Source organism: Mustela nivalis (assembly GCF_964662115.1).
Source record: "Mustela nivalis genome assembly, chromosome: 7".
Lineage (NCBI taxonomy): Eukaryota > Metazoa > Chordata > Mammalia > Carnivora > Mustelidae > Mustela > Mustela nivalis.
The window spans coordinates 32932530-32946808 of record NC_139026.1 but is presented as its reverse complement, the minus strand read 5'-3'; the positions used below and the strand labels follow the sequence as shown (position 1 = coordinate 32946808).

Below are 14279 nucleotides of genomic sequence, written 5' to 3'. Positions count from 1 at the left end.
ATTACTGAGAGTAGTGTGTTAAGATCCCCTACTATTAATGTATTCATATCAATGTGACTCTTTATCTTGATTAACAGTTGTCTTATGTAGTTGGCTCCTCCCGTATTGGAGGTATAAATATTTACAATTGTTAGACCTTCTTGGTAGATAGACCCTTTAAGAATGATGTAGTGCCCTTCTTTATCTCTGACTGCAGTCTTTAGTTTAAAATATAATTTATCTGATATGAGAATCACTAACAATATTGAAGCAGTGATCAAAAACCTCCCAAAAAACAAGACCCAGGACCTGATGGATTCCCTGGAGAATTATACCAAACATACAAAGAAGAAATAATACCCATTCTACTGAAGCTGTTTCAAAAAATAGAAACAGAAGGAAAACTTCCATACTCTTTTTATGAAGCCAGCATTATCCTGATCCCCAAACCAGGCAAAGACCCCATCAAAAAGAAGAATTTCAGACCAATATCCCAGATGAAATATGGATGCCAAGATTCTCAGCAAGATCCTAGCTAATAGGATCCAATAGTACATTAAAAAGATTATCCACCATGACCAGGTGGGATTTATCCATGGGATGCAAGGGTGGTTCAACATTTGCAAATTAATCAATGTGAATAGAACAAATCGATAAGATAAGAGAGAAGAACCACATGGTCCTCTCAATTGATGCAGAAAAAGCCTTTGACAAGATAACTGATTAAAATGATCCTGATTAAAACAATACAAAGTATAGGGAGAGAGGGAACATTCCTCAACTTCATAAAATCTATCTATGAAAAACCCACAGCAAATATCATCCTCAATGGGGAAAAGCTGACAGCCTTCCCTTTGAAATCAGGAACACAACAAGGATGCCCACTCTCACCACTCTTGTTCAACATAGTACTAGAATTCCTAGCAACAGCAATCAGACAACAAAAAGAAATAAAAGTTATTCAAATTGGCAAAGAAGAAGTCAAACTCTTTCTCATCACAGATGACATGATACTTTATATGGAAAACCTAAGAGACTCCACCCCCAAACTACTAGAACTCATTCAGCAATTCAGTAATGTGGCAGAATACAAAATCAATGCACAGAAATCAGTTTCTTTCTTATACACTAACAATGAAAATATAGAACGGGAAAGGAGAGAATCGATTCCATTTACTATAGCACCAAGAACCATAAAATACCTGGGAATAAACCTAACCAAAGAGGTAAAGGATCTGTACTCCAGGAACTACAGAACACTCATGAAAGATATTGAAGAAGACACAAAAAGATGGAAGACCATTCCATGCTTATGGATCAGAAGAATAAACATTGTTAAAATGTCTATACTGCCTAGAGCAATCTATACTTTCAATGCCATCCCAATCAAAATTCCACTGACAGTTTTCAAAGAGCTGGAACAAACAATCCTTACATTTGTATGGAACCAGAAAAGACCCTGAATTGCTAAAGAAATGTTGAAAAAGAAAAAAACTGGGAGCATCATGTTGCCTGATTACAAGCTTTACTACCTGACCAACTGAATCTATTGATCACCAAGACAGCATGGTACTGGCACAAAAACAGACACATAGACCAGTGGAACAGAATAGAGAGCCCAAATATGGACTCTCAACTCTATGGTCAAATAATCTTTAACAAAGCAGGAAAAAATATACAGTGGAAAAAAGACAGTTGCTTTAATAAATGATGCTGGGAAAATTGGACATCTATGTGCAGAAGAATGAAACTTGACCATTCCCTTACACCATACACAAAGATAAACTCGAAATGGTTAAAAGACCTCAATGTGAGGCAGGAATCTATTAAAATCCTAGAGGAGAACATAGGCAGTAACCTCTTTGACATCGGCCACAGCAACTTCTTTCAAGGTATGTCTCCAAAAGCAAAGGAAACAAAAGCGAAAATGAACTTTTGGGACTTCATCAAGACCAAAAACTTCTGCACTATAAATCCAAAAATATAATAGTGAAACAATAGCCTATAGAGATGGAAAAGGTATTTGTTACATATATCCAACAAAGGTCTCATATCCAAAATATATAAATAATTCCTGAAAGTCACTAAAATATAGCCTAATAGAATAAAGAATTTTTTAAATTTTTAAAAAAAATTTAAATTTTTAAAATTTGTTTAAAAAAATAAATAATAGCCTAATAGAAAAAAAAAAAAAAAAACAAGAAACTCTAACATATTTTTCACCAAAGAAGATAATCCAAGTAACTTGTGAACATATAAAAAGGTGCTTAATCTGATTTTGTAGCACAGAAATGCAAATTAAATATGCAAAGTACAAAAAAAAAAAGCCTCAAAAACCTAATTGTTGGAAAACACATAACCAATAAGACTCATATTTTGCTGATTGAACTACATGTTGGTGCTACCATTTGGAAAGCAGTATTACATGTGGTGGATTTGAAGATATGCATTTCATATGATCCTTCAATTACATTCCTAAATGCTTGCCCTATAGAAACTTGTACAAGGATAGAGTAGCGTTTTTCTTAATAGTCCCAAACTGGAAACAGCCCATGTGCCCAACAACAATGGAATGAATACATTCTAATACATCTATGTTGTGGGATACAGTATGATTCTGAAAAATAATGAGCTGCATCTATACACAGCAATGTAGATGAATCTCACAAACAATACTGAACAAATGAACACAAGAGAATACCTGCAGAATTGTAGCAAGCAAAGCTTGCTTGATACATAGGAAAATTTATAAAGGAAGTCAAGAAAATCAATGTTATAAAATTCAGCATTTTGGTTATCCCTAAGAGAAGAGAATTTTGAACAGGACTTCTCATGTGCAAGCTGTGTTCTGTTTTGTTTTGCTTTTTGAATGATCAGAGGTTACATGGAACATGTATTTATATGTGTATTTATATAATAGTTTTAAACAATGTATGCATAATTTATACAATATATAATCTTTATGTGTTTTAAATAACTTATAAAGCTTGAAATTCTAAACACCTGATATATGCAATATTTTGGGTGCATTGTATATCTCATAACAAAATAAAAATGATAAAAAGAGCTTTCTGTGCTCACTTGACAACACATATACTAAAAATGGAATAATACAGAGAAAATTAGCATGGCCTCTGCACCAGGACAAAATGCAGATTCATAAAGTGTTCCATATTTTGCTTTCCTTTCTAATGTAGAGCAATGACAAAACTTTGTCTCTAATAAGCAAAGTGACTTGACCAACTGAAGTCCCTTCCAGCTGCAAATCCCACCCCCAATTTTTCCCCTTAAAAAAAATCTTCCCCAATTCGATATTTATATAAGTAGGTTAAAGCCAAAATTTTATTATGTAGGAAAGACTGGTAATGCCTATCTTGACTTTTTTTCCTCACTAGAGTAGAAATAGATCAATAATACTTAGCCTATCTTTCCAATTGAAAGTGAAATCAATGAATGGAGGCCCTGATTCATTTACAAATGAATTTCTGCTACATAAAATAAAAATCTATCTTTTTAAACAAAATATAATGAAAGATAAAAATTCTGCATTAATAAAGTATACACTTAGAAGACTCTAAAATATTCAGTCTATAGGCCTGCTTGTTTAAGTGATTATCTATGGAAAACAATAAGTTTGGAACCAGGATTATTAGTCTCTAATATGTTTGTCATTCAGATTGTGAAAGAGGGGCACTTTGGTGGCTCAGTCCCTTAAGCATTCGACTCTTGATTTAGGCTTTGCCCTGAGTGTTGTGAGATTGAGCGTGGAGTTGGGTTCCATGCTGGTTGTGGAGTCTGATTAAGAGTCTCTCTCTCTCTTTTTCTCTCTTTTCTCCCTATCTGTCCCTCCCCGCCTTCTCTCTCTCTAAAAATGATTGTGAAGGAAAATTATTTTTACTTATTTTTACTAGTTTTGTTATAGAGCAAGCAATATTTTAATATATATTCAGTATTTTATATGATGTTAGCTCTGTCTGTAACAGAAGCATATCTGTATTCTTATTTGACAGGTAGAGAAATCATTAGAGGCAGAAATTAAGTCAGTGAGAAATGCATTATGAAAGTATAAACATATATATGATAAGTATTTCTGTTTTATAGCTATAAAAATGATTACAATGATACAAAAAATGTTTAATTGGATCCATCAAGCCTCTATCATTAGTATATCCATATAATACCACTTACTAGGTTCTTTTGAAATAAAACTAGTAAAGGAACTCAACCATATATTTGGACCATGATCAATAAATAAACATAAATGAATAGAATTAGTGGTATCTTTTTACCAGAGCAGAAGCTTTTATATATGGCAAGAACCTGAAGTCCAACTATACAAACAAACAAACAGAAAACATGTCACAGTAATATTTATTTGGCCACTATAACCATGTTATTTTGAAAGCCAACCTGCTTACATCATCAGCCTATGCATTATTCTATTGGGTGGGCCCGAGTTTGGATGACCTACTGTATTAACACTCCCTAAGGGAGTCCAGGTTGGATAGGGGAATATTTTCCAAGAGTAATTAAATCAAGAGAGTGAAACAGGAGAGAATCATGTTAATGGAACCTCCTTCATGGTTATTACTGAGCAATTGCTAAAAATTATTTGAAATAACTTGAAATCAATTAGGACTATGTGTCCTTGTTATCTTTTGAAAATTAACTTTTCTTTATTAAAGACACACTAACATCTTCATATATTATGAAATAGAATACATTAAAAAAATACCTGTTATAGATTTAGAATTCTTTGAACAAGGACTTCCTGGACTCCCAGAAAATTGTTCTGTCTAGTTTTGTGGTTAATCCTGGGATCCTTGCAGTGACTCCCTGGAACCTTGATCTTGTCCTGGATTTAGAGACTTACAGATAGTCTCACCTCCAGGATAGCTAAGTCTTGGCCCTGGCAACTAAGATAGCATTAAGGCGATGTATAATCAGGTTCATTTAACTTAAAAAATAGCAAAATTGCTAGAGTTATTAAATCCTTAATACATGTCCCAGGTATGATATGTGTTCTGTTACTTTATTTTATCATACACATTTTAGGAGGAAAAAACTGAGGCAAAGAGAAGGTAGATAATTTGCTCAACTTTGCACAGTTAGTAAGTGAAAACACCAACTTATTATGTGCAAGATTGATGTTAGGCAAATAAATGACTAAGGTGTAAACTCTCCAATACAGGCTGAATTGATTTATCCTAGAATTAACTTCTTGTATGTCACAATTTTAGAGGCTTTTCTAGTGAAAAACTAAGTGGTGTGCTAGATTCATGAGAAATGTAGAAAGCAATCTTGGACAATGGCTACCAGGTAGTTCTAAAGGCAATATTCTGTTAACACTTATTAATAACTTAAAAATGGGTAAATCTTCCAATGTCAAGACAGTGAAGGATGAGTATTATAGATTTTTCCTTTTATCTCAGCTTGGTATAGCAGTGTTACTGATCCTGTCATTTAAAACATTTACATTTTGTTTATCATGGATTTCTTTTAATTTTTTATTTTTTATAAACATATAATATATTTTTATCCCCAGGGTTACAGGTCTGTGAATCGCCAGGTTTACACACTTCACAGCACTCACCAAAGCACATACCCTCCCCAATGTCCATAACCCCACCCCCCTTCTCCCAACCCCTCTCCTCCAGCAACCCTCAGTTTGTTTTGTGAGATTAAGTCACTTATGGTTTGTCTCCCTCCCAATCCCATCTTGTTTCATTTATTTTTTGCATTAATTTTTATTTTAAAATATTACATCAAATATTATTTACCTTGATTCCCGAGATTTTTGTCACTCCCTTAAATTTTATACCCAAAGTAAAATATTTCATTTGCCCCACTTGACTTACCCTAGTCCTGGTCTTGGTTAACAGTAAACATGGAGACACCTTATGCATTAATATGACTATACATATGACTATATCACTTTAACAACCTGCAATTTTCTTGACTTATGTGGCTTTCACAGAAGAAATTAAGAAACCACTCTTTATGTAGTATATGGTGCTCTACTGTAAAGATAGTGAGGAGATTCAATTCAACTGGCCAATACAAATGGCAAAGCATATCCTTTCAAGTAGAATTATATGCAAGTTGAATACAAAAGGCTTGTTATAATTGGTTAATACACATCAACTTTGTTAAAGAATGTTTCTGTTATTCCAGAGGGAGTCACTTAAATAGAGCAATTCAATAATACTGAAAATTGTATCTGCAAAATCTATAGATTTTAAAAGACAATTTAGTAACTAACTTCTCCTTTGCTTTCCTAAAGGTCATTTATATAATTTATGTATCACCCAACCCCCAAATTGACAAATTTTGAAAATTAATTTAAATGTCAGAAACTAGCAAGTATTTTTCATTCTAGTACTTTTTTTTTTTAAAGCCTCTCTACCATAAAATATAATGAAATATGTAAAGGAGTGATTAGTGCTGCATTTAGCCTTTGACCCTTACATACAGCTTTGGCTCTATTCCCAAAATTTCTGTTTTTAGAGTTTTGTAACAACAATCTTCTTTATTCATGAAATCATTTTCCTTAATGATCAATTACATATATATTTAGATATATTTTAAAAGAATAGGAATGTAGCTTGTCACACACAAATGGATCTTAGAGAGTTACTGGTTCCATGCCAATGCCATCAACTTCCCAGCAACAGATTGGATTGGTTAAGGAAGAAGCCATAAACACCCTATCAACAAGTATTTATACAGATGTTAATGAATTTAAAATTCTGTTAGTGTAACATTTATGCCAAACTCCAATTTTATTTGTGCTTTATTTGTGAGGTATGATGCAATAACTTCTTTTAATAAACATGTACAGACTGCTTATACTTTAAAATGGAAACATATTTTTAGTGTTTCCAGCATGAGATACATAGAATCAGCCCTTTATCAAAGTTACCAAAAATATTTCCATTGCACATAGCATTTTGCTCATGATGCAATTATGTCCTCCAAAAGCTTTTGGTAAAAAGATGAACTCATCTCTATCTGTGAAACCAAGAATACATTTTTATTATATTACTAAGAAAGGCCATTAAGGGAAAAGAAAATAGTCATGGGAAAATTGCCATATGTATTTAAAATATAAATAATTAGCTTTTTGTGTGTGTCCCAAATGATAATTGAATCTTAATCTCCCTCTGTGTAGGATATTTATGCTATACTAAAATTTTAGAAAACATTTATTTGAAGCATATGGGTTTAATGAACACTTATTTTGTTTTTCATGAAGAAAAGAATAATATTTCCATTAATTTCAAAAGAGACCTCATCTCTTTTAGTGAACTTCTTAAAGCTGAACTGCTTTCCTCTAGGATTGTGTATACTGTGAACATTTTATAAAGTAGCCTTATATGATGGAGTAGTTTTGTTGTTGTTGTTTTAATTTGCCATCCTTAGTTGTCAATTTTTATCCCAAACTAGTTCTGACTTTCAGAGCTGAAGTTTCTATTATAATGATTAAGTTAATTATAAATAGGAATGTATTACCCTCCATAATGCACAGGTCTGTCTACACACTAAAAATCTAAATTACTAGCTCTACATTTGTCAGGGCACTGACAGACCATTAACCAATTATGACAATTATTCCATTATTTCACAAATATTTTTGAACACCATCCTACTTATACACCTTAAAGAACTTATTTATACTAGGTAAAACTGACACATGAATAGGAAAATAAAATATAATGTAATAAATGCTATTAAAATGCTATTACAGAGTCTCTATAGGAAGTTTTAGAGGGCATCTGCAACTTAATTTGAGTAAGGAATGCAGTGTTGGGAGATCAATGACTTAACACAAAGAACATAATTTCCAAACTGTCATGTCATGAAGATATGAAGAAAAAAAACACCATTGGCAAAGTGAGTAATCTGAAGCATAAGCCTATAGGCAGAAGAGACCATTTTGAGTAATTCTAACATATCTGAGTGACTGAGGCAAGAACCTAACAAATGTGTCTGAAGTTCTTACAAAAAAATGAACATTATGCAGAGGAAATGGAGATCCAGAGTTTAGCATATGAAGCCGTGTAATTAGATTTGTATTTTAGCAAGGCCATTTTCAGTATGGAGATATATACATGGAAACAAGACCAAAGGAAAACAAAAACAAAAACATCCCCAAAACAAGAAACAAAAAAACAGTGAGAGGGCTCTTACAGTAATTCAGAAAAAATGATGGTTGTCTGACATAAATTAGTGACAAAGGAAATCCAGGAAATATGAGATTGAAAAGAATTTAGGAGGTAAAGTATGCAGTTGTAGGGTGAGGATGAATGCTGGTTCATACAAGACTCTGGTTTCTGACTTACACATTGACAATGGTGGTGGCATTATGGGACCTTGGAAAAGGTAGGATAATACACGAGCTCAGCTTTTTTAAAACTCAGTTTAAATTACCTGTGGGGTGTCTAAGTGGCAAAGCTTTGGATGGATACGTATTTCAAAAGGAAATAATGGAAGTGATTGAAGAAATTGAATGAATATCCTCATACGGAAAAAGTATAGTCTAAGAGTAAATGAAGCCAGGTTTGAACCCTAGAAAAGAATCATGAGATTAGAAGGGATAGCAAGGGAAAAGGAACCTTTGAAGGAGACAGGTTTAGACAAAAGGTCTTAAAAAGAAAAAAACTAACAGAAAAACCAAGGAGAGTGCAATGAAACAAAATCCAAAAGAAATAAGACTTTTAAAAAGGAAGGGTGGACAACAATGCATAATAATATTAAAGAGGAGTCAGTAAGATAATACCTTCAGAAAGTCCCAAAGATTTAGCAATACTAATGATCTTGGTGTGAACAGTTCCAGTGAAATGGTGTGAAGGAGGAGGCATCTTGCAATGAGCTGAAGCATGAATTGTAATAAATCAACAGAAACTGGTCTTTGTCTACCATTTCAAGAAGTTTGTCTGATTAGGGAAGGAGAGAGAAGAGTAACTAAAGGGGAAGCTAAAAGCCATTTTGACAGGTACTAGACATACAGAGGAAAAGAAAGTACTGATGGATAAGAGATCCTAGATTCTATAAAAAGATTGAGATTCAGAGCAGAGTTGAAAGCACTGTGCTTAGGAGAAAGTGTGCTTCTTCCACTGTGGTAGGTGAGAAAGTTACATTTGCACTTACATCACCACAAAGAAGCCTGGTCACTCCTTTCAAAATGGAGCCTGAAGTAAAGTGGATAGTGGGGATGGAAAGGAGGAGCCAGTTATTAGCAACATACCCAGCAGGTAGACTAGATCTAGTTTCTGATTGGATGTTGGTACTGTAGGGAGTGAGCAGCCAAGGTTGACTCCAGAATACCTGGTCTGGATGACGTGGGAATTCAGGAGGCAAAATTTACTTAGTAGAATTATGATGGTTAAACACAAGTTGTGATTCTGAAGTTCAGCTTAATATGAGAATAGGAATAAAATAGAGACTGCTGGTATTTAGTCCTCTGGGCTGCCAGTCCCATCAGGTAATACACAATGTCTATCTGGCTGACTATCATCAGAAGTCAGCACAGTGCCAGGCAAAGAGTGGGGTGGGAGTGAGGGTTTTAGATACTTGTAGAATGAGGAACACATCTAAAGGAATCTATAAAGAAGCATGAAAGGGAAACTTGAGAGTTTTAAGACAAAAGAAATGACCCATGTAGTTGAATTCAGCAGAGAGGTCAATTAAGATGAAATAATTGTGTTTGTTAGATTAAGACAGTTCTTAGTAAGGACAATTTCAATTGGATTAAATTAAGGTGAATTTGGAAAGTGAAGAAGTAGAAACAAGGAGTAGACTTCTTTTAAAAGAATTTTGTTAACCAATAGCCTTTAGTGTGAAAGGGGAAGTTTTAAAAGAGTACAGAATTTGTCCCTGAAAACTTATATCTTATTTTATGAGTTTATTAAATGGGAGATATGAACCTAGGGGAAAATGACTTGTAGTTTAGAAGATATTTAACAATAATTTTGTATGCCTAGAGAGAAAGCTCCCCCTTTTGAAACTACAAAGGAACTGAAATCAAACAATAGGCAAAAAATATATATATTTGCACCAGTGAGAATAGATAAAGGATTATGAAAGGTCAGTTAAAAACGGAAATTGAAATGCTAGGAACTGGGGTGAATAAGAAAAATAGAACTTCCCTATAACCCTGCAGTTGCACTCCTGGGTATTTACCCCAAAGATACAGATGTCGTGAAAAGAAGGGCCATCTCTACCCCAATGTTTATAGTAGCAATGGCCACGGTCGCCAAACTGTGGAAAGAACCAAGATGCCCTTCAACGGACGAATGGATTAGGAAAATGTGGTCCATATACACTATGGAGTATTATGCCTCCATCAGAAAGGATGAATACCCAACTTTTGTAGCAACATGGACGGGACTGGAAGAGATTATGCTGAGTGAAATAAGTCAAACAGAGAGAGTCAATTATCATAAGGTTTCACTTATTTGTGGACCATAACAAATAGCATGGAGGACATGGGGTGTTAGAGAGGAGAAGGGAGTTGGGGGAAATTGGAAAGGGAGGTGAACCATGAGAGACTATGGACTCTGAAAAACAATCTGAGGGGCTTGAAGTGGTGGGGGGGTGGGAGGTCGGGGTACCAGGTGGTGGGTATTATAGAGGGCACGGATTGCATGGAGCACTGGGTGTGGTGAAAAAATAATGAATACTGTTATGCTGAAAATAAATTAAAAAATATATATTAAAAAAAGTAATTTACATTATTTGATTTATAATTAATAAGTAATTGTGGAATAACATTCAATCTCACTAGCAGTAAAAGGTGTATAAATTAAGGCCACATTGGACAATATTTGTCTCATATTATCAAGAACTTTAAAATATTTAACATCCCAGTGTTCACCAAGGACTCAGATAATCTATGGTAAATTGGTGAAAGCTTTTACAACTATTTGACCATATAGATTATATCAAGTTTCTCAAAATATTTCTAGTTTTAGAGATATAATCTTTAATTCCACCTGAAAAACAGGTCAATTAAATAGATAATTAGAAACCTATCATGTAAAAGGCTGGTACATCATAGTGTATAAACTCTAATATTATGTTTAGGATGAGATTTCCATTACATAGAATACATTTGATATATACTAAAAGAAAAATAGAATGCACAGAATACACATATTTTTATGTAAACAAAACCCTAAAAATCTATTAAAGAACTACGAGTAAATGCCTTAAAAATATTATTCAGTGATTATCTTTGGATAGTGGGATTTTTGTGGATTTTCTTTCCTTTTTTTTTGACTTTTACTTTTCTGCATTTTCTAAATTATCTGTAATAAGAATGTATTCATTTTATAAAGAAAAGTTTAACAATTTGTTTAAATAAAATTACTCAAATTTGTGTTTTGAAGAAAAGAGCAAATGTAGAGAGCAGTAACTAGGCTAACAGCAGGAATCAAAGGAAAGAAACTTTTCCTTCTGTTACGATTCCAGAAATTCATGAAGCAAGACTCAGAAAAGTAGGAAAGGACAGGAAGTAAAGCGGTTTGAGTTCTGCAGGTAAAATGGTGCCTCTTCTACAACTGAAAGATTTTACTGGACAGCCCAAGTAATGACAAGCGCCCATTAAGTAATCCAAATTGCCATTATTCTTCCTATGTGAGATGCTAAAAACAGAACTTCTTCTACAAGTTTTAAGAGTTAATCTTATTTTCCTCTTCTCGATGACGAGTAATCCTGAAATGGTTTAGCCAAAACGGAATCAATTTCTTCAGTATGTAAATTACAGTATCTTCAAGTACATCCAGCCAACTTCACCAATATGCTTGTTCTGTTATTACACTTGAGCACACGCCAATCTACCAATTTATGCCTTAGGGTGAAAATGGTTAATATGAACTGGATCCTTACAGTGAAGTCTCTCATCTTTATTCAGGGATTGTTTTTTAGAACCTTAGATGAACTCTGATGTAAAACCACTTAAGGTTTATGGAGTGTTATCAGAGAGTACAATTGTTATAAAAGGATTCTCTACTTACCAAGAGTAAAGTTTCTAGCTATGGGCTCAGTTGATTATCAGTGGCCACTCACTTTTTTCTGTTACTGTACTTATGGGTCCAACATTTGGTCTGGTCAACCAAGAAAGGCGGGTAAAGGCTGGGACTCTGCCAGGGAAAAGACTTAATGCTCTGCAGTAATGGGAAGTGACAATGCCAAAGGTTCCCTCTGTTGGATTGCTTATAGTTTCTGTAAATCTTTTTGGCCACTTACCAGAATGGTGTCTGCTCATGGATTCAGTGGTCAGCCTTTGCATGTGAAGTAATTGTTCCTTCAATATAGCAGGTATGGAGGGATTGGCTTAAGCTCAGGATACAAAGGATATGGCCATCTTAGAAACATAAGGTGGCATGAGAAGCAACCGCAAGTTAACTTTGCTAAGTAACACGGAGTCTAGAGAAAAAACATGCTTATTTTTAGCTTTTCTAAGAATTGGCTACAATATCTCTGAACTAGAGTCATTTTACTAATTTCAGCAGCAATTTTTAAGGAAAAAATCTACATGGTAGATGTAGCACCCCTGGCATGTTCAGAATGACAAATGCTAACCTTGTAAGGATATGTATGACTGTGTGTGGACATGCACCAAGCATTCGAAGCAGGCCTTGCACCACGCTTCATTTGTTTTCCAAACAACTTGAAAGTACGCAGTGTACAAAGATCTATAGTGAAAGAATTAATAAATTAACATATAAAATATTAGGTTTTGAATTATAGGATTCTTGTTTAGTTTGATTACCATGCATTAGTTTTCAAGAGGGGCCTGTCTCTGGTGTACCACCAATCAATCCTACCAAGCTAATAAGTCTTTAAACACGAAAATGCCTCCAAATGAGATCTAGTCCATGGAGGAAGGTTCTAAAACAGCAGGTCTTTGGTGTAATTCGGAAAAGCATGGCATTGTCATAGCAGAACATCTATAGATTTTTTTTAAAATGACACATGTATAAATTTTACATATAAATATAAGGATTGGATTTTTAATTTTCTTTTCTCTTTTTCTTTTCTTTACTCTTATATAGTTGTTACCTTATATTCTTACCTTTTATAATTTCTCCCCTTGCATATTTTCCATATCCATTTATATTATGCTTCCTTATCTCCTTTCTTGAAATGGCTACTCTGGGGGTGCCTGGGTGACTCAGTGGGTTAGGCCTCTGCCTTTGGCTTAGGTCATGATCAGGGGGTCCTGGGATCGAGCCCCACATCGGGCTCTCCGCTTAGCAGGGAGCCTGTTTCCCTTCCTCTCTCTCTGCCTGCCTCTCTGCCTGCTTGTGATCTCTCTCTCTCAAATAAATAAATAAATCTTAACAAAAAAAGAAAGAAAGAAATGGCTACTCTGGCATAAGCACAGGTTGGCTCCCTAAACTTTATATAATTATATTTCCCACTTAAAATATTATATTAGCTTACACAAATCAAGCTTAGTTTTATATACAAAATTAAAACTCTGTTTCAAATCATATACAAAATTAAAACTCTGTTTCAAATACCCTCAATAAAACTATGAATGAATTCTATGTACATACAAATTCTATGTACATACAAAGTTAGTGCAAGAACTAGACTTTAAAATAACCCTCAAAAGACATCATAGTGGACAGATACTCTTTTTATACTAGAATTTTACTATCTACCAAAAATAATTCTTTGAATTAATTTAAAAACTAAAAAAAAAAAAAAGCAAGTCCTGAAAGATGTTGGCTACATTGAACCATTGTCTTCATTTTTAAAAATAGGTGATTTTGAAACTCAAGCAGAAAAATTACTTAATCTTTAAGTGACAGACATTTTTCTTACAGATGATTATGCTCTCATGAATTAGTTTGTTTTTCTTTTGATGAAATTGTTTGCCTAGACTGATCTACTTAGCCAAAATTTGATCTCTTTTAAATAACAAATAGAATTTCCATATTTTTCCCCAGGTAAGAAAGAAGAACTTATCTACGAGGATGCCACTCCGAATGAAAAATTAGAAAGGAGGAAAGAATACACATACCAATGGCTTCACACACAGGTTGGGATTCATGAAACAACTAATTCGAGAAATATGAAATGGTGAGGTCATTTCCTTTAAATTAGATTTTTGTATTGCAAACATGCCTTGAAAAATGAAACCTAGGTTAATTGTACTAAAACAAACATGACTTTATAGCCAAAGGCCAATACACCCATTGCCAGGTTATAAAAGGCCTCTTCTTTGGAATAGATTTAATCACTCTTCATATTTTTCATCTTAAAATGTTTGAGAGTTCTGTTTCTGT

General features: G+C 33.9%; 1 protein-coding gene across 6 annotated transcripts in view; it reads left to right on the top strand.

The window, feature by feature from the left end:
• LRRIQ1 (leucine rich repeats and IQ motif containing 1) overlaps positions 1-14279 on the top strand; it is a 225009-nt gene that overhangs the window by 169049 nt on the left and 41681 nt on the right. For all 6 annotated transcript variants that reach the window (XM_082738968.1, XM_082738972.1, XM_082738971.1 and 3 more), the window contains one exon: positions 13941-14073. In XM_082738968.1, the coding sequence (XP_082595094.1) occupies positions 13941-14073 (133 nt within the window). The remainder of the gene's footprint in view (positions 1-13940; positions 14074-14279) is intronic.